General features: G+C 35.8%; 1 protein-coding gene and 1 long non-coding RNA gene across 7 annotated transcripts; one reads left to right on the plus strand and one right to left on the minus strand.

The window, feature by feature from the left end:
* Nucleotides 1-4,183: 4,183 nt before the first annotated feature.
* LOC120268783 lies at nucleotides 4,184-6,006 on the minus strand. 2 transcript variants are annotated; one of them, XR_005539021.1, is made up of 5 exons: nucleotides 5,969-6,006; nucleotides 5,757-5,828; nucleotides 5,554-5,626; nucleotides 5,288-5,368; nucleotides 4,184-4,222 (listed from the first exon to the last, which is right to left on the minus strand). It is a non-coding gene; the product is annotated as an uncharacterized LOC120268783 (long non-coding RNA). The 2 variants fall into 2 exon arrangements; XR_005539022.1 differs by lacking the exon at nucleotides 4,184-4,222 and adding an exon at nucleotides 4,230-4,747.
* Nucleotides 6,007-18,099: 12,093 nt separating this feature from the next.
* LOC120269355 (UDP-rhamnose/UDP-galactose transporter 4-like) lies at nucleotides 18,100-23,313 on the plus strand. Of its 5 annotated transcripts, XR_005539143.1 has the most exons (8): nucleotides 18,100-18,356; nucleotides 19,424-19,637; nucleotides 21,106-21,290; nucleotides 21,391-21,591; nucleotides 21,766-21,927; nucleotides 22,052-22,437; nucleotides 22,533-22,596; nucleotides 23,050-23,313. XR_005539143.1 is itself a non-coding variant. In XM_039276692.1 (6 exons), exons 2-6 carry the CDS (start codon nucleotides 19,508-19,510, stop codon nucleotides 22,379-22,381), a joined length of 1,008 nt encoding a protein of 335 aa, XP_039132626.1. In that variant the 5' UTR covers nucleotides 18,100-18,356; nucleotides 19,424-19,507; the 3' UTR covers nucleotides 22,382-22,695. The 5 variants fall into 5 exon arrangements, 1 of the variants encoding a protein (XP_039132626.1); XR_005539140.1 differs by having other exon boundaries at nucleotides 22,052-22,596; XR_005539141.1 differs by having other exon boundaries at nucleotides 22,052-22,596; nucleotides 23,069-23,313.
* Nucleotides 23,314-24,336: the final 1,023 nt, after the last annotated feature.

Consider the following 24,336-nt stretch of genomic DNA (forward strand, 5'->3'; position numbering starts at 1 on the left):
TTGCAGTCGATAATCCACTAGAAGCTAATTCCAATGTCTCATTTACTATTGGTTCAATTGACAAATTAGATGGCACTTCAAGTGGTGGATCATTATTTGTTGATGTTTGATTGCCTGGATTACCTATAGAAGATGCAATCTAACTGGTTCCATAGTGGACTGAACAGTGGAAGTTACATTTCAAAGGTAGATGATATGCAGAATTCCTTGTAGGATGATTGTTGCTTGTTTCAATTGCTTGACCTTTACTTTTATTTTTTGTCTTGGGATCTTTGGGTCTAACCATTGTAGCACTATTGCAAAAAAACATTAATTGTTAAGATCAATTCAAATTGAAAATTTTTAGCTACATATTAATACAAAAATTAAATAATATTCATATTGATGATACATTAGTGACTACCATAATAGCCAAAACATACATACACAAAAACTAAACAATATTCTTGAACAACAAAAATACATACATTTAGCCTATAAGCTAGTGACTACTTTAGACAAATTGCAAACATATATTGAGTGAGTACACTAGTGAAAAACTTAAAATGAACAAAAAAAACCTTTCATAGGCAAGATAAATTTTGTGCATGAAATAAATGGAGAGATTAACATTTTTTCATGAAAAAAAGTAAATTGTATAAACTTCCATAGATAAGTCTAGATATAAAAAATATGTCCTTGACAAGTACTATATTAAAAGCTCTTAATTATCATCAGAGTAATGAAAATCATTTTCTTCATCATCTTCATATTTATTTCCATCATCTCCATCATCCACATTGGGCTGGAATTTTTTTGCCTAGAATAACCATATTAATAAATATATATGATTGATTCATGCACATCCAAGGTGGTAAATTGTAAACAACAAGCATTACTGGCCAAATAGAATATGGTTTTGCTGCAGGTCCAAAAGGACTAAAACCATCTACACATAACCCAAGTCTCACATTGTGGGATTCTTGTGCAAAAGATGGGTACATTTGATTAAAGTGCTGCCATGCCTACCCATCAACTATGATGCCTAAGAACTCCATCAGTGCTTTTATTAGTTGCATGCCATATCATGTTTTCAGCAATCTTGCGGACATGTAAAGCCTCTGAAGTCTCGGTATAAGTGGCAAATAGCGTCAAAATCTTGCAAGGAATTTGCTTTTTGTTTCCTCTTTTATGATTTCCCCAACTGTCTAATCTTATACCGTGGATGCCCACACATAGCACAATGGTCAAGTTTAGCAGCCTCTTTGTAAAACAACATGCAATTGTTCTGACAAACATCTATCTTCTCATAGCTCATACCTAGACTTTTCATCTTCTGCTTTGTTCTATAGAAGTTATCAGGCAAGCATTAATCTTGTGGTAGCATATTCTTAATCATCATCATAAGATGAGCAAAACATGCTTCACTCATGTTAAAATCAGATTTTAAATTTAATAGTTGTGATAAAGCTAATAGCTTTGAGTACTTAGTACAACCTTCATATAAGGGTTCGTTTGCATCATTCAGTAAAAAATAGAATGTGGATGCCTTGGGGTTTGGTTCTTCTTTCATGAAACTTGAGCCCGTATCATGATAAGGAGGAATATTAAAAGTTAGGAAAATGAAATCCATCATCATTTGAGCATATGGATTTCAGGCTCCTATTTGAGGCATTGTGTAAATATATTCATCTCCATATCTAAAGGATTGTCCAATTTTATACTCTCCTTGAGAAGTCCAAGTTGTATAGCCAATCAAAAAACCATTATAGTAAAGGTGTTTACGGACCATATCGGCAATTTGAAACATGCTATTTTCACAGCGGCGACAAGGACACTTTATAGAAGCCCCACTTACAATAGCAGTTTGAGAATATGCAAAGGAAATAAATTCCTCAACTCCCTTAATAAATTCATCATTGATAAATGATGCCCCATCGTTACGACAATACATCCAAGATCGATCTCTGTTCATGTTTCAAGTCTAACAAAGCTACCAAGTAAACAATTTGTTCTCACATAAAGAGATAAATTTGTGTTACAATTTCACCAAGGTAAGGCTTATTTAACTTTAAATAAAAATAAAATCCATTTGAAAATAGTTTAAAGTCATAAACATATAATTATTTTAATGCTAATCATAATTTAATTACTTGATTGACTAATTAAATTTAATTATAATCAAGCATTACTACTTTTTTTTGTTATTTTAATAGTAGTCTATTATAACTTATAGACAAAAAATCTTAATAAGATAATTTTGCCTTTTATCTAGAATAATAGTCAAAGTATTAGGTAGGGCTAACATGAGATTTGTTTTATTCTTGGCATCATGCATGTTGAAAGCATATAAACCTATATATTGTGATTATTATGGGTATGCATTTACTTTACTTATAAAATAAATAAATACATAAATAAATAAATGCAAGAAAATGAAGGCAATTTCAACTTACCAAATATGGTTTCCCTACATTTTTTGAGTAATGATGATTTTGTGAAAATGAATTCCAAAATCTTCACTCACATCAAAGAAATAGAAAAGATGACTTCAATGAACCTTGCTCCTATAGATGAGAAAATAGATTTATTTAGATAATCGTACTAACTTGATTGCATTATATAGCCTTTACTCATAAAAGCTTAGAGAGCACCATGATTGCATTAAGTAGCATGTACTCATAAAAACCAAAATACTAAATTAATTTATTACAGGTTGGTTTATATCATGCATGTTCATTTATTATTAGATGATAATAAATTACATATGACTTTAAATCCATAAGTCATGGTTGATTTTCTTCTGTGTATAGTTTATTCTCATTATCAATAAAATAAATAAATAAATCTACAATATTTTTAATTAATTTTAACCAAACATTCTTCTGTGTATAATTGACACTTGTTCTAACTTATGATCAGCAACACTCTTAAATTTAATAGTGTTACTAATCTTTCTTTTTTCCTTTGGATCTTCTGGAACACATAATAGAGATATTAAAGATATATATATGTATATATAGAGAGAGAGGGAGAGAGAGAGATGGTGATAGTGACCAAATGAGTGGGTCCAAGCGAACGGCCGCAGGAGAAGAGGAAGCGGTGGTGATGGTGGAGAACACGTTTTTAGCAATTAGAGTACAAACATGTCACTTCTAATTTGGCTCAAATACAATATATATATATATATATATATATATATATATAATAAACATGTTCTCCATTGAGATCACTCTCAATATTAGGAACTCAGAAGAAGAACAAATAGATAAACCTAGACTGCATCGGTCTTTCAACTATGAGTTGAGGTGGCATTTCTCTCATTATCCATGGTACAAAGCCCGATGGGACCGATGAACCTGACAAATATTTCCATAGTGAAGTATGGTTCAAGCATAATATAATTTTGGTTCCAATTAAGCATGGTGACAGCTTTCAGAAACTAATAAATGAGGACGATGTTCAATTATTTCATATAAATAGCATCTGATGTGTTATGATACACTATAGAGACAACCATATTATAATCGCAAACAGTCTTCTTTGTTATAACTACCTAAGCAAATATGTGAACACATCCCTAAGTTGTGTTACAAGGTAGCAACAAGAAAGATGGTAAACATAACTAATTAAAAGTAGCATTCTCATGATCTCTAGTTAATCTTGTGGTTCAACTAACTAAGCAAGGTATCATTGTATATTTTTTTAGCAAGTAATGAAATAAAAATCTTCAAAGGCATATAATGGTAAAATTAGAAATTACAAGTGCAGTAAAATTCCCAAAGAAGATCGAAGAGCGATCTGGGATCTAACATATGCAATATAATAAAAGCATTCACTTTGGAAAACACATAATCTTCATCTCCTATGAAGGAACTAGTAGCTGGTTCACAAAGAGATGAACAAATGTATGATCAAGCTCAATTTAATTTCATTCATATGACATAACTAGCTGGTTTGAATTCTAAAATTATAGCAAAAGGCAATGCGAGTACCTATGAAGTAATACAGAAATATGAAGACCGAACTATATATGTTGTTTGGTTAATCTGGTAACCAATAGGAGAGCACCTGCAACTATAACCATCATTGAGAGTTTAAGAGACAGTAGTGTAGTCTTCTCTATTGTAAAATGTAATCCAAAATAGACTAGTAATTGGAACATACATGTATATTTGTAATGACGGGCCAATATGGAAGATGACACAAAGCACATGAGAGAGATAGGTGCCAAACCTGCAACCTGACAATGGAATCAAATAATCAATAAAATCAAAATTCCTGAAGGTTAAATATATGTAGTTTTCAAAATTCAAAGTAGTTTCTCTGGTGAAGTCATATGAATTCTTTATATAACTTTGAACTGCATTGAAACTAATGGAAAGGAAAGTACAAGCATACAAATTCACAGTCTGATGTTTGATGTTGGCTAATAATATGCTAAAGGGATTGCAGCTCTTTGAGCCTATTAAAACTAATTGTGTGTGACTAATACTCAATAACATCAAATTTGGCTTCCAAAAGGTCACAATCAGCATCTATATTTAATTACTACTGCAAAGAAAATACATCCAACACATCCATTAATAAACTTTCATGGGACAATTGAATATTAAGAGTATCATCACCTATTAATATAAATAAAGCCTACAAATAAGCAAGTGCATAAGAATCCCACAAAAAGAACAACATCTTGATTAATAGGAGCTGCATCTTCCCACCAGCTTGTGCTCAAAATCCAAGTATATGTAGAAGAATGTCCATTTTCCTGTTAAGTGGCAATAAAGGCAAACCAATATATAAAATATTCAGGACTCTATATATTACTTCAAGCTATTTCCAAAATTTTCAGATAAGGTTCCTAATAAAATCTCAAATCTTTCTCATATTTCATCAAAAAGAACATGAAATTGCAACTAATTACTTCAATCAACAGAGGCTAGCTGAAGCTATTTCCAAAATTTTCAGATAAGGGCCCTAATTCAATTTATTTTTACTATTTTTAAATTCAAAAGTTATCATCTCTTGGGTTGTGTTTATGCCTAACATGTATTTTTTGGTAAAGCTAAAAGTTGGGGAATAGAATGTGAACAATGGAGAAAGTTGACCTAAGAACTAACAGATCATGCATGAAATGTGTACTGTATATTGTGTTTCCCACTCAAAAATGAGAAAGATTCAGCTTTGCTTGGTCAAAATCATAAGTACATAGGTAGGGCGACTTACACAAATGCAAAATACAATTAAGAGAGTTTGATAATGGGGACCATAAGACAATTCAATATAAAAGAGCAATTATTCTACAAACCTGCAGATGGACAACTATATCAGCTACTGATACTCTCGATCCTTCCTTATGTTGTCTCAAGATCCATTGATATAGCTTCTCCTACAAAAACAACCAACAAAACAAAGCTTGGTAAATTTACAATCTAAATAAAAAGTGCAACATAAGCTTCATCTAGGCAAAAAATACAACCTCGTGACGCATAACACTACGAACTACTAACAATCATATAATAGAGAGATGACTAATGTTGGGCAACAACCACTCACTGAATTCCGAAACACTACCTTGATTTTTCAATCATTATATCACAACAAGCATCCTGCTTTGTTTAATCAGTTATTTCACTACGCATGACGCCTACAAGGAAAACACAAAATTGCTTGAAACACTTCCAAAATCTTTTAAAAAAAAGTTTTATTTTCATAGGCAACAAACACATTCAACATTAGATAATAAATTGAACATATATATATATATATATATATACCTTAATAAACTCCCAATTAAGAATAGCTTCCGACTCAAAATCTGGTGCCAAATTCCAAACTGGCAGTGAGACCTAAAAAAAATCACAAAAATCAAAAAGGAAAAAAAAAAAACAAATGAACCCTAGATTTCTAAATTGAAGGTCAATGATCAACAACACCATAAATAAATGAGGGAAATTAGAGAACAACAAGCTATCTCTGCATTTTTCACCTTGTTTTTCAACTTGGCATTCTTCAAGATCACAAAAATTCAAGTATTTGGGAGGATTAGGGTCATCAGGGGTTGGGATCTAGAGGGTTGATGAGGAGGCTGGAGCAGAGGTTGATGTCGGAGATGGGGATGATAGAGAGGTTTCTGAGGCCGAGCTTGGCAATGCGATGGAGTTGAGTGGGTGAAGCTTCTCGAGGATGTGCTAAAGAACGATGATGCCATTGGAGTTGTCGATCAGCAGATGAATCCACCATGTAGAGAGTTTGGATGGTCCATTGTGCGGAAGGAGTGACCATGGTGCTGCGATTAGGGATTAGGGTTGGAGAGGTTGGTTTTTCTTTTTAAATGATAGAATGACTTGCAAATAAAACAATGATAATTCAGTGATTTTTATTCATTTTTTTCCCTTATTAATTTAACTATGTATATTAAAAAAAAGTTGGGGCTATGTCTGTGTGAAGAGGATTGGTTGGTGGAGTGATTATTTTTTTGGTCCCATGTTTTTGATGATCGTGTTTTAATGTTTGTTTATTATGAATGGGAATTTGGTGGGGCATATGAAATTAGTGGCATGATGAAGCTCAATGAGTGGTTGGATTGGGAAATGCTATTTTCACCTTTATTATTTATTAATAATCTTGATTTGCTTAAAAATCTTCATTGATGATAATATTTGGGTAACACTATATTAGTTGATTTATGAACATTTATTTTGGACACTAAGGTAATTTAATTTTTGTAATTATAACAAACATTTTATAATTAAAATTTTATTTTTGTTATTAAAAGTGAAAATGTATTAATGAATAATATATAAATTACAAAATATTAATAAATAATATACATATATATATATATATATATATAAGTTTGGAATAGAACAGACTTATTCCGTTGCTATTAATCTAAATTCCGTCGCTATGTTTTAACATTCCGTTGGTAATATAATAAAAACAAGTTGAACATCTGAAGTTTTATTCCGTCGGTAGTCCAATGTTGATTCCGTTGCCAATGCTTACAAATAGCGACGGAATGAATCCGTAACAATTTATTAGCAACGGAAATAGGCGGGAAAATTAGGGTGCGTAAGCTCTAGTAACGGAATAGCTATGGACTAATTTTATTGTTGTGTTTCCATTGGTATTTATCACAATTCCGTTGATATATTATACAATTCCGTTGGTAATGTAATAAAAACATGTTTAAATTCTAAAGTTTTATTTCGTCGGTAATCCGATGCTAATTCCATCGCCAATGTTTACAAATAGCAATGAAACAAATACGTGGCAATATTTCCATTGCCTATTCCTGTATTTCTTGTAGTGAAATACTCTCGAATCCACACTTTTCATCGAGTCCACACGAATGGGCACACATCCACCCAATTGATCGCATTGCATCTTCAATAAACGTCACATTGATGAAGGTCTTGCTATTAATGCACAAGTCAGAACATATGAGTGTGACTACTTTTGTGCCCTTCTAATTTGCATGTTTACTCGAGAACAATGGATGTTGGAACACACTCACATGTCTTCGAGCACAACTTCTGTCTTCACGTTTGTTTACTCCAAGATTTTATCAACAAGGTTCATCCACGATCATCTTTGGTTTCTTTCCTCCATTATTGTCTCCATAACGATGAGGGGCATATTGATGAGCAACCCGTGTCTTTCTGGACAAAAGGGATATGGCCTAACAAGGGTATTCTGGTAATTTTTCAAGCGGTGGAGTTTTGGTTTTTAAGGGTCTCACTCGAAGGAAAACGGGTCAACGAACACAAAGTCACTAGCTATGCTTGTGAGTCATATCAAAATTTGGCCAAATTTCATCGTTTAGGCCTCGAACAACCCTAAATTTGCCGTTTTTAGTAATAATTGATTTCGTTATATCTTAGGATAGAAATCTCTGATTTTTGAGCCGTTTGTGGCAATAGTCTTTATTTTGATAGATTTTTTATTTCTTGCTAATATTTGAAAATTTACTATTTTTGTTAAATTTTCAAATTATCTCCTTTCTTAGTGCTATTTTCGCCTATTTAATGTAAGCCTATGGGCAAGAGAAAATCAATTTGTTATCACTATTTTCTTGAGTAATAAGATTTCTCTTCTTTTCCAATTCCTGGCTATCTTTGATCAATAGGGTTCTGGACAACTTGTTACCGGTCATTCAAAGATGAATCAACGGGTTTCAAATATACCGCTGCATCAATTTGGTAACAGAGCCGAATCGATCATGCCACCACGAGGACGATATGTGGGTCACCCTACGTAGAGGATGGAGGAGATCTACGATCCTGTGGATGATGCTAGATTTGAGTAGCGAGTTGGCCGCCTCTTAGATCGTCAGGTGGAGTGAATAATGGAGGAGCTAACTGAACAGATTACCCAAATGATGGGTAGCATCAATCAAGGGCGTGTCTCCGAGAGTGAAGCGAAGGCACCAATGAGGAAGACAATGGCTACTTTGCTGACGTTGCCCTGGCAGGGCGACAAGGAGGGCAAGATCGTGGGGGTGACAATCGACACTACCGCTATGAAGATAGGCATTGGGAATTTGGTATACGGGTTGATATTCCTGAATTCCATGGGGGCTGCAAGCGGAAGATTTCCTTGACTGGCTGACCACTTCGAGGAGGTCTTGGAGTTCAAAGGGGTCCCGGATGATAGAAGAGTGGCTCTAGTGGCGACGCGGCTGTGTGGGCGCGCAATCGCATGGTGGAAACAACTGAAGCTCAATCGTAGTAGGTTGGGAAAGGACAAGATCAACTCCTGGGAGAAGATGTAGAAGCACATGCGCTCTAATTTCTTACCCCACAATTACCAGCGTGTGATTTTCAGTAGATTTCATAATCTACGACAAGGAGCTCGCACAGTGGAGGAGTACATCATGGAGTTCTATCAGTTGCTGGCTCGGAATGAAGTTCAAGAATCAACAGATCAGTTGGTGGCAAGATACATTAGTGGCTTACGGACCTAGATCCAGGAGACCATCAAACTTGTTCGACCCAATCTCCATCTCGACAGCCCATCAACAAGCTTTGATTATTGAGAGACAACATGCGGGGTTCAATCCCTTTAAGTTCTGGGGGAACACATGGGGGATGTTGTCCGTTTCCCTCTACTATGGATGGGCCAGCCCAAGGGGGAGTTATTGCTGAGTGTTCTCTAGGAACTAGCGTGACCAAGGGAACTAATAGCACCATTAAGCATTTTAGTTGTGGAGAAAAGGGGCATAGTAAAGCGGACTATAAGAAGATGGATAAGAGAATTATGTTAGCTAGAGGAGGAAGAAGACACAACCGATGTAGGACCGCTGGTGTTTAATGAAGATGGTCTCGATGAGGAGATAGTTGAGGGAGACATCGGGGGTGTCCTAGTTATACGCAGATCTTGTTTGACACCACGGTCTATCGAGGATGACTGGTTGAGAACTAACATCTTTCAAACCACTTGTACCCTCCTAGGTAAGGTATGCCACTTTGTGATTGATGCAAGTAGTTGTGCAACTGAAGAAGCAATCCCAAAGAATGTGAAGCCAATTGTAGTTGAATTCAAAGACGTATGTCCAGAAGAACTACCTGATAAGCTACCACCATTAAGTGATGTTCAACATCAGATTAGTGTGAGCCTTCTAAATCAAAGGCGAATTCGAGGGTCAAAATCTATTCAACCTAGGGAGAACGATGTAGGGGCATATTGAGGAGCAAACTTGTGCCTAATAAGGGTATCTGGTAATTTTTCAAGCGGTGGAGTTTTGGTTTTTTAGGGTCTCACTTGAAGAAAAATGGGTCAACGAACACAAATCACTAGCTATGCTTGTGGGTCATATCAAAATTTGGCTAAATTCCATCATTTAGGCCTCGAAAACCCTAAATTTGCCGTTTTTAGTAATAATTGATTTCGTTATATCTTAGGATAGAAATCTTTGATTTTTGAGCCATTTGTGGCAATAGTCTTTATTTTGATAGATTTTTTTATTTCTAACTGATATTTGAGAATTTACTATTTTTGATAAATTTTCGAAATTATCTCATTTCTTAGTGCTATTTTCGCCTATTTAATGTAAGTCTATGGGTAAGAGAAAATCAGTTTGTTATCACTATTTTCTTGAGTAATAAGATTTACTCTTTTTTTCCAATTCCTGACTATCTTTGATCAACAGGGTTTTGTACAACTTGTTACTTGGCATTTGAAGGCGAATCAACGGGTTTCAAGTATACCGTTGCATCAATAACCCTATATGCACAAAAGAACACAAATTCACATGTATAAGGGATAAAATCTGAGTAAAGTAATGCTCAATGTAAGAAAAGAATACTTTGTATTACTAATACATAAGCACTTATCAAGCGCTGATCAGGTCTAGACCTAGATAGTCCGAGGCCGCAAGACATAAGTTTATGGGACCTCGAAGGTGTCTGCCCTAGGATGTCCTGCTTTCAGGCACCTCTATACCATCCTATCTTGGACGTTGACTAGGAAAGGAGATAACACGGGGGTTGTGAACCTCTGTGACTTGTACTTCTTGTGGAGCATGGTATCTTGGGAGCCGATTCACATTGGTCTCGCACTAACCTGCTAGTTGAGATATTAGTCTCAGGACCCCCGCCTGGTTACCATATTCCTTGGTCCTTACATAACCATGCTTACACAAGGGCTTGGTCTGATCGGTCGCTACTCAGGCATGCATCGTATAGGGCATGCAGCCACTCAGAGTCACCACGCTCTGGGCCATGTGCATGATTGAACGGTAGGACACACCCCACGGGGTGCAGTAGTGGATGGTCCATGGGATCAACTCTTAGTTTTTTTACTATGAGGAGTCTCTTCCAAAGACCATGACCACTACAGTTCCCCCGATCCCGGCTCTAACTCCTACTGACTCTGCTGCTTCTCCTCTTCCTCTGACGACTATCACACCAACTACATCATCTCTATCAACTCCTGAGGAGCGCTTGACCCGTCTCGAGGAGGACTAAGTGAGGATCGAGGGTTTACTTCTACAGATCCTGGCGCATCTGCAGTGTTAGAACTCCTCAACTACTCTGGCGCCTATATCACCCACAATTACAGCTTTAGTGACACCAGAGTCTCCACCCACTTCAGCAATTTTACCAGCTGATTGATCGCCCGCAAGTGTACGGGATCGCCAAGTAATACCCTGTGAGTGACACAGGAGTCATAGTATTCCACGGGGCGAAGGAAGTATTATTACTCACCCTTCATCTATTATTTAGCCTACAATTCTTGGTATGAAGAACAAATGAAATAAAATAAAATAAACTAACTAATTTATGGCCGGGTAACTAGCACGCATATGTAAATAAACAAGGGAGTATCAAGCATGAGAAGGTAGTGTTTGGACAAGGAATCCACCTAGGGTTGTCATTAAGTCCTGAACTAGGATGAGTTAAAGATGCATTGATGATAATTGAGACCTAGAGATCTCGTGAGTAGATTAGCCCCAATCTCTCGGTGACTAACCCCTGATCCCATACGAATGTCAATCGGAATTTCTTCCGGATTAACAAAGCTATGATCGCATTAAGTTCTAGGAAATCTCTAATAGGAGTAAACCTACTATCCTTCGGCTTAAACCTAGCAATGGAGGGCTACGAACACCCGATTTCTCGGCGTGTAGATACAAGTATCCCCTTTCAATCTCTCCTAGATCTAGTATACGTGAGTAGGTCACATCTACGTATACAACTCATAGTAGAATTACGGATCTCTCCATACATGTAATTCTAGACATGAAAGCATGAAAGATTAAATCTCAAACAACCATCAAACTCTATTAAGAATAACATTCCAAGTTCATACACAAGATTAGCCCTAGGGTTCATCCAAATCCAAACACAACAATAAGTTAATCCCTCATGACAAGGGATACTTATACAACATACAAGGAAAAGAAAGACAATAAAGAAGCAAGAAAACTCCCTCTACGATCTTGATCTACTTGAATCGATGAAGCTTCGAATGGTGATGCAATGGTGGTCTAGATCTTCAATCCAACTCCTTCTCCTATGCTCCTCTCCTTCTTGGTGATGATGTGTGCTCGTTTCCCACAAGGATCGTCGCCGGAAGATGGCCGGAAGGCCTCAAGAGTGTGTGGTGGCGGCGGCCCAAGAGGCCAAGAAGAAGTCTCCCAAAAAGTCCTCACCAATGCCCTAATATACCCCAATCATTTCCTCCAAATCGACCTCAATGAGGACCTCATTGAGCTCCCCATTGACACTGTTCGGGGCAAGAGGACTCCTCAAATGCACTCCAAATAGTATCGATACTGGCTCAATGAGCACCTTATTGAGCCAGTATGCCTTCAATCAATCAACTTTCTTTGTGATACAGTGATCATCCCGGGCTCTATACCGGGCAGCATTGAGGCCGTATGCCATGTTTCGATTTCTGTCTTAAAAACTCCCCAGGTGCTACAGTGGCAACTGTGTGATTTTGCTACAATGTCAGTGCTATAGTACTACTACTACAATAGTCCAGCTACAGTCTTTTTGCTACAGGGAATACACTACAGTAATGCGACCTGGTTTTCTTCTCCTTTTCGCCCAAATTATATCTTCGTGTCTTCCATGGCATTCCCATGCCCTACAAAGCAAAATATACACGATTAAGCACAAAACGGACATCAATTCTAGTAAAAATACATGCTAGAAGCGACAAATACATATACATGAATATGTACATTTAGACACTTATCACCAGCCCTTAATTAACCATATATAGAGTTGGACTTCCCCTGCTGACTTCGATCATTTTGATTTTATATACCATTTTTGTACTTTTATATTTCAGTACATTGTACATTTTATTACAATAAAGGACACTTGCCCTGCTGCTTTTGTACCTTCTGATATTAGTGGATTTTATTTTACAGCAGTATATAGTTTTTGTTTATTGTGTATTTAACTATTCCAATTGTGTCTTATCATGTTTTAGGTGATCGGGTGCTATTCTAAACCACACAATTTGTTACTTGGATAAGGGTAACTTTATCACTCTGATCGACCAAACTAAAAAATTAGTGGAGTCCTAGTAACCATAACTCCTTTAATATAATTTATTGCTATATATCACTACACTTGTACATGCATGCGTACATTGGGGGACAATGTACATCTTTAAGTGTGGGGAGCTAGGGAAGTGTAGGTTTGTTTTTCCTTTGCATGTTATTGAGAATTTTATACTATACTATACTATGTTACTATACTATCTATCTTGTAAAATGTTTTTTTAGCGGGTGCATGTATCTTATACATATGCTAGTGTTGATTTTTAAAGGCATTGCACTTACTTGTTGGAGTTTCATTGGTCTAGGGACATGATATGCTAGACGAGCAATTTTTTCATTCCCTCTCGAGGGTTTGACCGCTTTGCGAGTCTTTAACCTATCTTGTATCCCTCTTGACTTCACCTTTGATGAGTGCATTTCATATCATATTTATTTGCCCTTAATTCATTCTTTTACTCGTCCTTGAGCATACTTTTGTGTATATTTGGTGCTACTCTTAGTATAGTTGTTCTGTGTGCAGGATTTTGGGGCTCGGAGTAATTTGGAGTGAAATCATAGATGAAACAAGAAATAAACGGAGATATTTGCTAAGTGCTCAAGCTGAACACAAGCATAGCATGGTTATGCTCTGTCCCACTGATTATTTAAGCCTGGAGATGAAACAGTGATAATTCAAGCAGGGGGGTGCTCTTAGGCCAAGAACGGTCTCAGCACGACTGTGCTCGTCCCCCTTGATTATTCTAGTTTGAAATTAGTTTCTGCCCAACGGAGGAAGCACACTCAGGATGCTCTTAGCACGGTCGTGCACGGGCGAAGCACGATCGTGTGACTCCCCCTGATTCTCCTAAGCAAGCACTTAGCCAATTCACTCAGAAATTTTAATGAGATAGCACGGTCCAAGCACAATAGTGCTTAGACCTTGTTGAGCCCGAAATCAGCCTTTTAACTCCAGCTTTCTAGGGTTTGAAGATCATTTTTGTTCGAGGATTTTCTTCTCCACTGGGAGGACTTTGATGAGGGTGAAGATGAAGCTTCACAACACCATTTAAGGGGATCAAGGACAAGTCGAACGCACAAAGGAAGTGGGGCTAGCATACAGAGCTCAACTAGGAAGAATATCTTGAGAAGGAGGGAGTCATGTTTTCTTCTCTTAGATCTTTATTTGTTTCTTCCATGTTGTACCCATCCATGAGGGGCTAACCGTCCATGGTGTCCTGGAATGTTGAATTATGATGCTTTGTATGCTTTGAATACTTTCTTCTAAAGATTTAGAAAGTTCTTTTGGTTTCTTGTGTTTAACCTTGTATTTACATAACTTGATGTGTTTGATTTGCATAGTTGCTTAGGTAAAAATTGGTGTGTGGATTGCCATAGGTATAGTTACCTTGTGTGATTGTAAAACTCGATGTGTATGAAACCACAGTTACCTTAGCAAAACTTGGTGTATTTGAGAACCATAGATGCAACATTGCTTTTGAGCACACACAAGAACCATAGAATGTACTTGGTAGGCATTAGAAGTCATTCAGCATGCTGTAGCTCATAGGAATCGTCCCAGGGCATTGCTCTCTTACTGTTGAAAGAGTCGATCCTAATCTCCCTAATAATTCCACATGTCCAATCCTTTACTTGTTTTATTTTCTGTTTGTACACCAAATCCTATTCTTGGTTAACTAGAGATTAGAAGAATAATTAGTACTTTAAGTCCAGTTCATGTGGTTCAACAACCCTACCCCTCGTAGGGGTACCACTGGATTACTTGTGTGCAACCTGTATACTTGCGGAGAGTGCATCAACCTTGCACCTTATGTTTGTCTAGTGAGTGATGTTTTATATGAGGGTATGATCAGTACTTACTTTATTGCTCCAAGATAAGATATATGTATAGCAGAAAGAGCTATCTCCTTTGTAGTGCGTAGTCGCTCCCAAAAAATGGAATACAAAGTGTATACCCTAGTGGGAGAGAGGGCTACCTCCTATGAAGTGTGAAAGCTACTGACTGTGAAAAAAACACACACACAAACAAAAAGGAGAGAAAAAGGGTAATCATGTATAAAAAATATGAAAAGCTGTAAAGACAAAGACTAAAGAACACCCCAAAAAGTTTCTTTACACAATCTAGACTATAAGATAGAGGCCCAGGAGACCGACACTTAGGAAAGTACTTTTTGTTGTAGAGTAGACTACTCTTTGTAGAGAAATACTCATGCTACCTGGCGTTTGATTGTTCCCCCGTACTACTGATACTCCATACTTAGTTGCCTGAGATCAAGCACTTATCAGGTATTATATTTTAATCGGTTTTATTTGCTTGAGGACAAGCAAACGCTTAAGTGTGGGAATATTTGAAAAGTGCTAAACTGATCATATTTTCTATATCATTTATACTACATTTAGCATGAAATTTTATGTGTTTAACATCTCATTAGGGATGAGATTTCATTTTTTTGTTCACAACAACCTTTATTTCTATTTTAGGAAGAAATAAGTGAATTTGAGAATGTTTTAAAACAAAATGAAGCAAGTTGCTGAATCAAGGCTACACCAAGACTCACAATTGGCATTATAGCAACACACAATGCCTGTTGTCTACACTCACCACTACCATGATCAAGTCGTGCAGCATGAGCTCACTGATAGCAACATACAATCCATAACAGCCTCAGAACGGCTATTGTGAAGTCCATAATGACCGTTGTCAAGACATATAATGCCCAAAGGCTGTGCTAGGACGCGACTTAGAGCCTAAGCAACAACTTACTCACGACAGGCATCACAACGCTCGTGGTGAGGCCGTGGTGGAGCAGATTACTATAAATACCCCAGTATTCACTAAATTCAGGGAGACTCTTTTGCTAAAAAAGCTAGGGTGACTGGATTTCTAGAGATCTGAGCTGCGGAAGATGGTGTTTCTTCCATATTCCAATGGATTTTGGCAAATTTTTCAAGAGTATATAACGATATTCATTAGAGAAGATCTCGTGTGACAGGCATCTTCAAAGATCATCATCAGAGGGGTGTGAGTGACACATGTTATTAGACAACCTTGGGATCCTCTAATCCCTATCTTTGGAGACCTATTGGAGGGAGTTAGTCTAGAAATTCATTAAACGCTTATATATTCTTTATTTGGTCTTGTGGTTCTCTTGTGCTTTGATGCATTGTTTTGTATGATTCATAAGAACCTATTTCGAGGGGAATTGCATGTCTAGGTCACTCGGTTATTATTTTTGAATCTTGACTGATTAATATAAATTGTTATAGTTTTTGTAATCATTGCATGTTCTTAATTAATTATTACATGTTGATGTGGATGAGGAGGATATGCCCCAATATTGATGACGGTCATGACATAATAGATCTATGCGTGTTCTAAGAGGTAAGGCATAGCTAGGTTTCCTGATTAGGGATTGATTGTCCCTTAGGCTTAGGGTCTAACTAATCTCTTCTCGTGTGATTTCCGTACTTAAGGCAAATATAGGAGGTTGGGATGGAAGAGATTCTATTTTAAGTTCCTAGTGATTTAGACCTAGTCGCCATGGCTTATTGGGGCTAGTAGGCATTTGAATTCCCCCAGTTCAAACTTAAAACACGATTGACACTTAACACCTATCATAATTAATAATCAAGAAAACTATAGTACATACCCCAAACTCCTTCTAAGTATGCTTAACGTTGTCTCCAATTGTATTGTTTAATAATGTTGTATAAGTAGAACTAAAGAAAGAGTGTAAACAATTACGATTAAGCTATTTGATTAAGTGAAAAGGAAGTAATATGATCCTCTCACCGTTTCTGAGGAAATACAACCCTTGTGTTGATCCACAAGGTATTACTTAATGACCCATACACTTGTGGTATAACGGACCAATTGTAGTATTAAGTGCATATTTACATGCTTATATATTTGCATAATTTAGACATCGATAACGCGTCTGCCAATAACAAGCATGATGGTATTCACAACGGCCGTTGTGGCTTCTATGTTGCTTCTAGTGATTCCATGTTGCCATGACTTGATCAAAGATTGTGGTAAGTATAGATAATTAGCGTGGTAAGTTTATATAATGCCCGTTGTGAGTCGTGGTGCAACTTTATTCAATAAGTTGGTTCATTTTGCTTCTTTTTTCGCTAAAATAGAAATAAAGGCGGTGGTGGATAAGAATGAAATTTCGTACTATTTTGGTGCTCAACATGTAAAACTCTATGCTAATTGCAGTGTAAATGATATAGAAAATATGATTATTTTAAGCACTTATCAGCCATCCTATGCAAACAAACAAATTAATTCTAAACTAATAAGGTGTAAAATATTCATTTGAGCAGGGGCTTGTCAACATTGTTACTCTAACAATCAATATCATACTGTTTCTTCTAAGTGACAAATTGCAACAACAAAAGCATGAGCATTCTAGCACTATCAAAAGCTAGACAAATAAAGTCATTAAAGATGCATTTCCAAGCAAATGGTATCCTCCTACATAGGCCAGCAAGAAAATTTAAAGAACTTAAAATCTACTAGTTCCCATCAAATCAGAAACCAATTCTCAACCCAGCAAAGCATTATGGCCACAATGGCATGATAATCTCACATTTCAACAAAAAAAAATAAAATAAGAACAACAATAACAGTGAGAGGGCAAAATAGTGGAAAGACATACAAGGGATTTGGAGAAGGAAAATAATCAAACCCATTCCAAACCAAGAAAAATAAGAAAAAAGTTGATACTTTTAAACACTGAACCTAAAAAAAAAAAAACTCAAAGACATCAGAGAAAACCGAAGAAAAATCACAAATTTTTCACTTCTATGAATATTAAACACTAAACACTAAGATTGAACACACATTACAATGAGTAAGAGGTCTCTAAAGTCGATGGTTATCCCGAGCAAAACTTGAGAGAGAGCCAAAAAGAAGTGAAGAAAAAGTTCAAAATAATTTTCATTTCCCCCTCTTTATTAGAAGGTGATGATTCATCCACCATCAAAGGAGACAGAATGCCGATTTTCAGTCAGTAATCACACAGCCACATGGCAACATCTTGTGGTGACACATGCCCAAATTCAATTGGAGGACCTTTAGTCCCCTGGTTCCAAAACCAGGGGAGATGAGTCCGGCTCTACGTGCATAGTCGCATCTCTGCTCCAGATCCAACTTGAAAGAGAGAAAGCCTCCCCCATGCTCTATTGAAAATTCCTCTCTCTCTCTCTCTCTCTCTCTCTCTTTCTCTCTCTCTCCGCCCACGTTCTCTCGACGCTATTCTCAAGTCTTACCACCATACCATCGTGCTCTCCGAGGTCCAGATCCCCCTTTCTCCCTCTCTCGGCCTCGCTGATCTTCGCTGCTCCACCCCATGTAACGATCTCCTACTTCTCCTCCAATTCTTAATTTTTCTTTGTTTAGATCAGTGATCACTTCAATCCTTGTAGATCTGGCTGCTGGGTTTGGCTTTTCTGTTTTTGTAAACGTTTTATGTATGAATTATGATCTCTCCTTTTCGATCATGTGGTTTTTCCGTTAATTTTTGTTGGCTTATTTATTAAAAAATAATGTTTAATTGTATTAAGCGCTTGTCTCAACTGTTTTGTCGATGATGTTTTTTGGCTGTAATTTGTTATTGGTTTTTGTTTCGCCCCAATTTAATGAATTAGATTCAAGTTGGATCATGATGACTATGATAAAGTATACTCCAATCTTGCAGTAATCGAGCTTGAAAGAAATTTCTAAATTATATGGAGCTTTTGTTACCGTGTAGTATCTCTTCAGTATATCTATTTTAACTTGAATCCTTATAGTTGAAGACTTATCCAATTTATTTCTGTTATTGCAGCTATTTTTACATCTTAGGGATTATTTAGTTATTGATGAATGGTTACACATAAAAAAGCAACTAATTTATCAAAATTTGCCAAATAACTAGTTGTTAGTATTTGTTAGTTTTCAAATTATTGTTACCAAATCACTACTAGCATTGGTCACTAGTTGGTTCACCTTGGTATTGTGTAATACAATCTCACTTTTTCAAAGTTCCAATTTTGAAAATCTGTCATATTTTTTAGACATGCATATAATGTTGTAGGAACACAGCCTATTTTTAAACATCCATGGCCCTTCAAAATGTAATGGATTTTTGTGGTCAACAGTTTCAATCATCAGTTTATGCAGAAACCCAAATTTCCTGACTGTTTAATAAAAATTCTTCTCTTTTCAACTTTCTTTGTCAAAACATTTTTTGCCGTTGAATGCAGGAAAAAAAAAAAAATTACCATTTAAAAGTTTTGAAACATATTTTCTGTATTTGTTGGGTGTTTGCAATAAAAGATAAATCAAGTACTCATCCCATTGCTTCTATGTCATGGTTGACCATATTCAGTGCCATAACTAATACGTATTGAAGTTTGCTCATGTGGCCTTTGTAACAGAATTGTTTTGTGGTCTGATATGGAAGCTCTTCTGTGGATGTTTATTGGATAAGTCGACGTTCTTAACAAAACTTCAATAGAACAATGGCTGCTGCGAGCAAAGCAGACAAGAAAGCAGCAATGGATGTAGCCTCATGGATGTTCAACGTAGTGACTTCTGTAGGAATCATCATGGTCAACAAAGCTTTGATGGGCACATATGGCTTCAGTTTTGGTAAACATGTCTGACTCCTCATAGCTCTCAATTGTATGTAGTTTTATTTAATTTTAACTTGTCATGATAATGCATCTTTCTTAGTTTTTTATGTCTTTGAGGATCATAAATTTGATGAAAGGCTTTATCTATCAAGTGGAAATTGATCTCAAGCAAGGAATTTGATATTATTGTTCTTTGTAATTTGTTTGTCATTTCCAAGAAAACATTGTTTTTGAACATTATTAGTTATGTGAACATGAAATTGTTGTCTACAATCTCAATATGGGAAATCTGAGTTTTTCCTCTAAACTTAATTCACTCACATATTATTGAAAGTTCTTTTAGAAGGGTTGAATCCATGTTTTGATCAAATGAAATACTTTGTTCTCTAATTTGGCTGACACTATCTCTCTATATTTATGGATGTCTATTGGAGAGAGCATCTTAAATGGAGTTTCTCTGCAGACAAATATTGGAACATACATTACTATTAGCTATAATTTTTACTTGAAGGAAACATATTGTGAAATTCAATTCTCCTAGCTATATAAGGGCAGATAATTGAATTGGGAATTCCTTCAAGCCATTTCACCATCTTTCCTGATACCCTTCTAAATGAGAATGTCATTAACTGCTATGATGTATCTATGTAATTAAAACGACTCTTTATTTCTCTCCATTATTCTCACAAGGGTTGCGCGGGAATTAGCAGGGATTGCTTTAGGGACATTTTGTTAATAGGGGCAAATGCTTTTTCCTTTTGACAGATAGGTAGTTTTTGGATGGCTTTCTTCTGTTATTGGCCATGCTCATTGCTAATGTGTATGATGCATATTACAATTAGACAGAGTCGCATGCATTTTGATTGCAGCATACCATGGATAGAAGCCTTCATTAAAACATTACTTACACCGGAGTTAACCAGAGTTCAGGTGACAAAAATATATCATTTTTTAGCTGTAACTCTAATATGAAATTGCATCCATTTTCCTGTGGTTTTCTAAGGTCTTTGTGTAAGCAATTCTCACTCAAAACAAAAGGGGAAGTCAATATATAACTTTAGCTGAGCAACCTACATTATGTATCTTGTTTATCTTTCAAGCGTTAATAATTTTTTCATATGTTCTCTTTTAATGAAGAAAGTTTCTTGCCTATGATCTCAGAAAGAAGTCGCCATTGAATGATGGTGGCATTTGTCCTGTCCCTTTAAGAGTTTGCTTGTGAAAGTTTTCTTCAGACCTAATGTGAATGATTCTTGTAGATTATTGTATTTTGTTTACATGCAGCTTTATATTTTTATTTTCTTTTTGTGTAAATGAAAATGAAGGTAAATTGTTTCATGCTCATCTTGTTTATGCTTACATGGACCTTCTGTTTGGTTCCAGATGAAGCAGAAAAAAAATGCTATTGTGATTATATCTTTACATTTTTTTCCTTGCTCCTTTTTGTTTTGTTATGTTCTAATATCTCAACTTATTTTCTGCAGCTACTACTTTGACTGCTCTACATTTTGCCACGACAACCCTCATGACTACAGTTTTTAGGTGGCTGGGATATGTTCAGCCTTCACATTTATCCATGCCTGAACTTCTGAAATTTGTCCTTTTTGCAAACTTGTCAATTGTTGGCATGAACGTGAGTTTAATGTGGAATTCTGTGGGGTTCTATCAAGTGAGTTGGCTTTATCCTAAAAAATGGTTTGACTTTTTACCATTACAAAATTGTATATTAATTTAACATCTTTTCTGCTATATTATTGTTTGATATGTAGATAGCGAAGCTATGCATGATCCCAGTATCATGCCTACTAGAAGTAATGTTGGATAAAGTACGTTATTCACGAGATACAAAGCTCAGTATAGTTGTGGTTCTCATAGGAGTTGCAATATGTACTGTTACTGATGTTAGTGTCAATGCTAAAGGTCTGTTAGCTGCTACAATAGCAGTCTGGAGCACTTCTTTGCAACAATATGTAAGTCTGTGGCCAAGTCATATTAGAATTTGATTATCCATACGCTTTCAGAGAAGTACAAGAGTAGTTTAGAATTGTGTTATCTGTGTTACAATCTTTACCCCTGATACATCTTTTACTATTTTCTTTTTCTTCGGAATTCTATGTTAAGATCTCCTTTTATTTTATTGGCAGTATGTTCATTATCTGCAACGGAAGTATTCATTGGGATCATTCAACCTCTTGAGCCATACAGCTCCAGTACAGGCGGTAACACTACTTGTGTTGGGGCCTTTTATGGACTTCTGGTTGTCAAACAAAAGAGTGGATAAATTTGATTATAATGGTACTTCTTTGGTAAGCATCTTTAGGGTTTTAGAAACTCCACTACTCTCCTTCCTTTTCAATTAAATGTCAAAAACTTTCATCAATAAATTTGTAAAAATTGCGGCATTGATAGGATCTGCTGTTTTCTCTTCAGTTCTTCATTGTACTCTCGTGCACAATTGCGGTTGGAACCAACCTCAGCCAATTCATATGCATTGGAAGATTCACAGCAGTGACATTCCAAGTTCTTGGTCACATGAAGACTATTCTTGTTCTTGTCCTCGGATTCATATTCTTTGGTAAAGAAGGTCTCAATCTTCATGTAGTCCTTGGCATGATCTTAGCAGTTTTAGGTATGATCTGGTACGGGAATGCATCATCCAAACCAGGGGGGAAAGAGCGGCGGAGCTACTCGCTGCCAATTGACAAATCTCAGAAGCATGGATCATTTTCAGAATCAGTAGTGTCTGATGAGAAGGTTTAGGTTTGGCATATAAGGGTTTAGGCTTTTCTTGCCATCATTATTCATTTGAAAAGTTGGTGAGAGGGCATTTCTAGTCACTGATTCAGCAGTTCCTCCCATTGATCTCTATCATGGATTTAAAATTTTCTTAATTAATTTTTTTTTTCTATAGATTTTTCTTGGAAATACCACTCCATATGGTGCGGCGTTTGAAGTACCCTTTGGTTCATTCACAGGTAAAAGTTATTTATACTAAATTTCCAATTTTATTTGATGGCAACCGACACCTTTTGTTGGATGATTATATTATTGTTAATCTTTCTTATTTAGACGAATTTTCACTATTCATATAGAGCAAAACAATATTATTGTTCTCTTGTGGGCAGATTTTTTGGATTATGTATTCCCTCTGAATTCTATATTTTTTCATGGTATGGGAACTAAGAAAATTGGAAGATAAGTTGAAGAAGCATTCATCTCTTTCTGTTTATTGTGTTCCTAACTGCACTCTAGATATATATATACATATATAGGCGGATCAATTTATTTTCTCAGGCGGATCAATTTATTTTCTCATTGAATGAAATTGAATTGGTTTGGTTGCTTATTTCTTGTGGACAAGTGTTTTTGGAGTAAGTTAAGTATTTCTTTTATTTTTAAATATTTATGAAAGATAGTTGTTTGGACAGCATTTGTGTTTTTTTTAAGAAGCAAAAGCAGCAAAGAAGTCCAAGGACTACTTTTTAAGAGAAACTAGTGGGAGGTACGTGTGATGGAAGGGCTTCTGAGAAACAATTTTTAGTTTTTTCTTTAAATAAAAGCTTTTTAATAATCTCAATATTGATGTCTTGATGTCCATGTTATGTGATGAGTTTAAACATAAGTTTTTTGATGTCTTCTCGAGGTTGTGGTCACGTACTAATTATTATAATTATTTCCGTTATATTTGGTGATGTTAATATTTGCACTTAATGGCATTATTATTATTATTATTATTATTATTATTATTATTATTATTATAATAACTTGGATAAACCACCACACACTTTTTATTATGCCCCAACTAGATATTAGAGAGGGTCAAACACTTGACATCTAAGTATGAAAGTTAAATGTTTTGTCGCTCGGTTATTATAACAATATTTTTGTTATTATTGTATTTTTGATGCTTGTTTATGGAAAGTTTTAATGAACTTCTTAGTTTGAAAATCCAAATAACTTCTCAGCCATAGAAACATGTTTGTTTGACATATTTAAACACAAAAAACTTAGGCTGGTAGCATAAAATTGAAAAGAAACACAATCTTTACCTTTTGGAAACTTCGGCATTATTCCCTGTTAACACAAAATCCCAGTTATGCTTTTTGGTGTATCCTTTTTTCTATTGAGTGTGCATCTCCATTGGTGGGAGCTTACTGGAGGAAGGGGGAAGGGTTGCCGGTGGAGCTTGTTGGCGGAGAAGAGGGAAGGATAAGTGAGTGAAAAGGTGAATATGTAACTTTCAGAAACTAAAATTATAATGTTTTGGCTTGAAAAGTATGTTGTACAAAATTTATGGATTGCCCAGGTATTACAAAAGTAGGAAGATGTTTTATGTAGTTGGCAATTATACCTACAAACTATTTGTTATATATATATATATATATATATTTGTTATAGGATTCATGGCAAGCGTGCGTTTTCATGATAATGTTTGACTAAATAGAAAGTTTGAAGGATTCAAGGAAGTTTTGATTTGAATTCAGGCAATAGGATTTCTCTAAATCAGTAATATAAAAAAAATGCAGATATGGATATGTACATATAAGACATATTATCAAACTGAGGAAATAATGTAATAAGGAAAGCAATACAATAAAATAATACAATAAGGTAACAGTGTGCATGGGGCATAATATAAGGTAAAAAATGAATTTGAATTGAAACCTTATAAACCAGTACACAGTGCAGTAACTTCCCATTGTGGCAGTGAGTTG

The sequence above is a fragment of the Dioscorea cayenensis genome, chromosome 9 (genome assembly GCF_009730915.1).
Source record: "Dioscorea cayenensis subsp. rotundata cultivar TDr96_F1 chromosome 9, TDr96_F1_v2_PseudoChromosome.rev07_lg8_w22 25.fasta, whole genome shotgun sequence".
NCBI lineage: Eukaryota > Viridiplantae > Streptophyta > Magnoliopsida > Dioscoreales > Dioscoreaceae > Dioscorea > Dioscorea cayenensis.

Excerpts from the sequence above, each read along its gene's own strand:
- LOC120269355 (XM_039276692.1), top strand. The coding sequence starts at position 19,508 with ATGGCTGCTGCGAGCAAAGCAGACAAGAAAGCAGCAATGGATGTAGCC. Across the intron at positions 19,638-21,105 it reads CACATATGGCTTCAGTTTTG|CTACTACTTTGACTGCTCTA; the intron begins GTAAACATGTCT and ends TATTTTCTGCAG. Across the intron at positions 21,291-21,390 it reads ATTCTGTGGGGTTCTATCAA|ATAGCGAAGCTATGCATGAT; the intron begins GTGAGTTGGCTT and ends TTTGATATGTAG.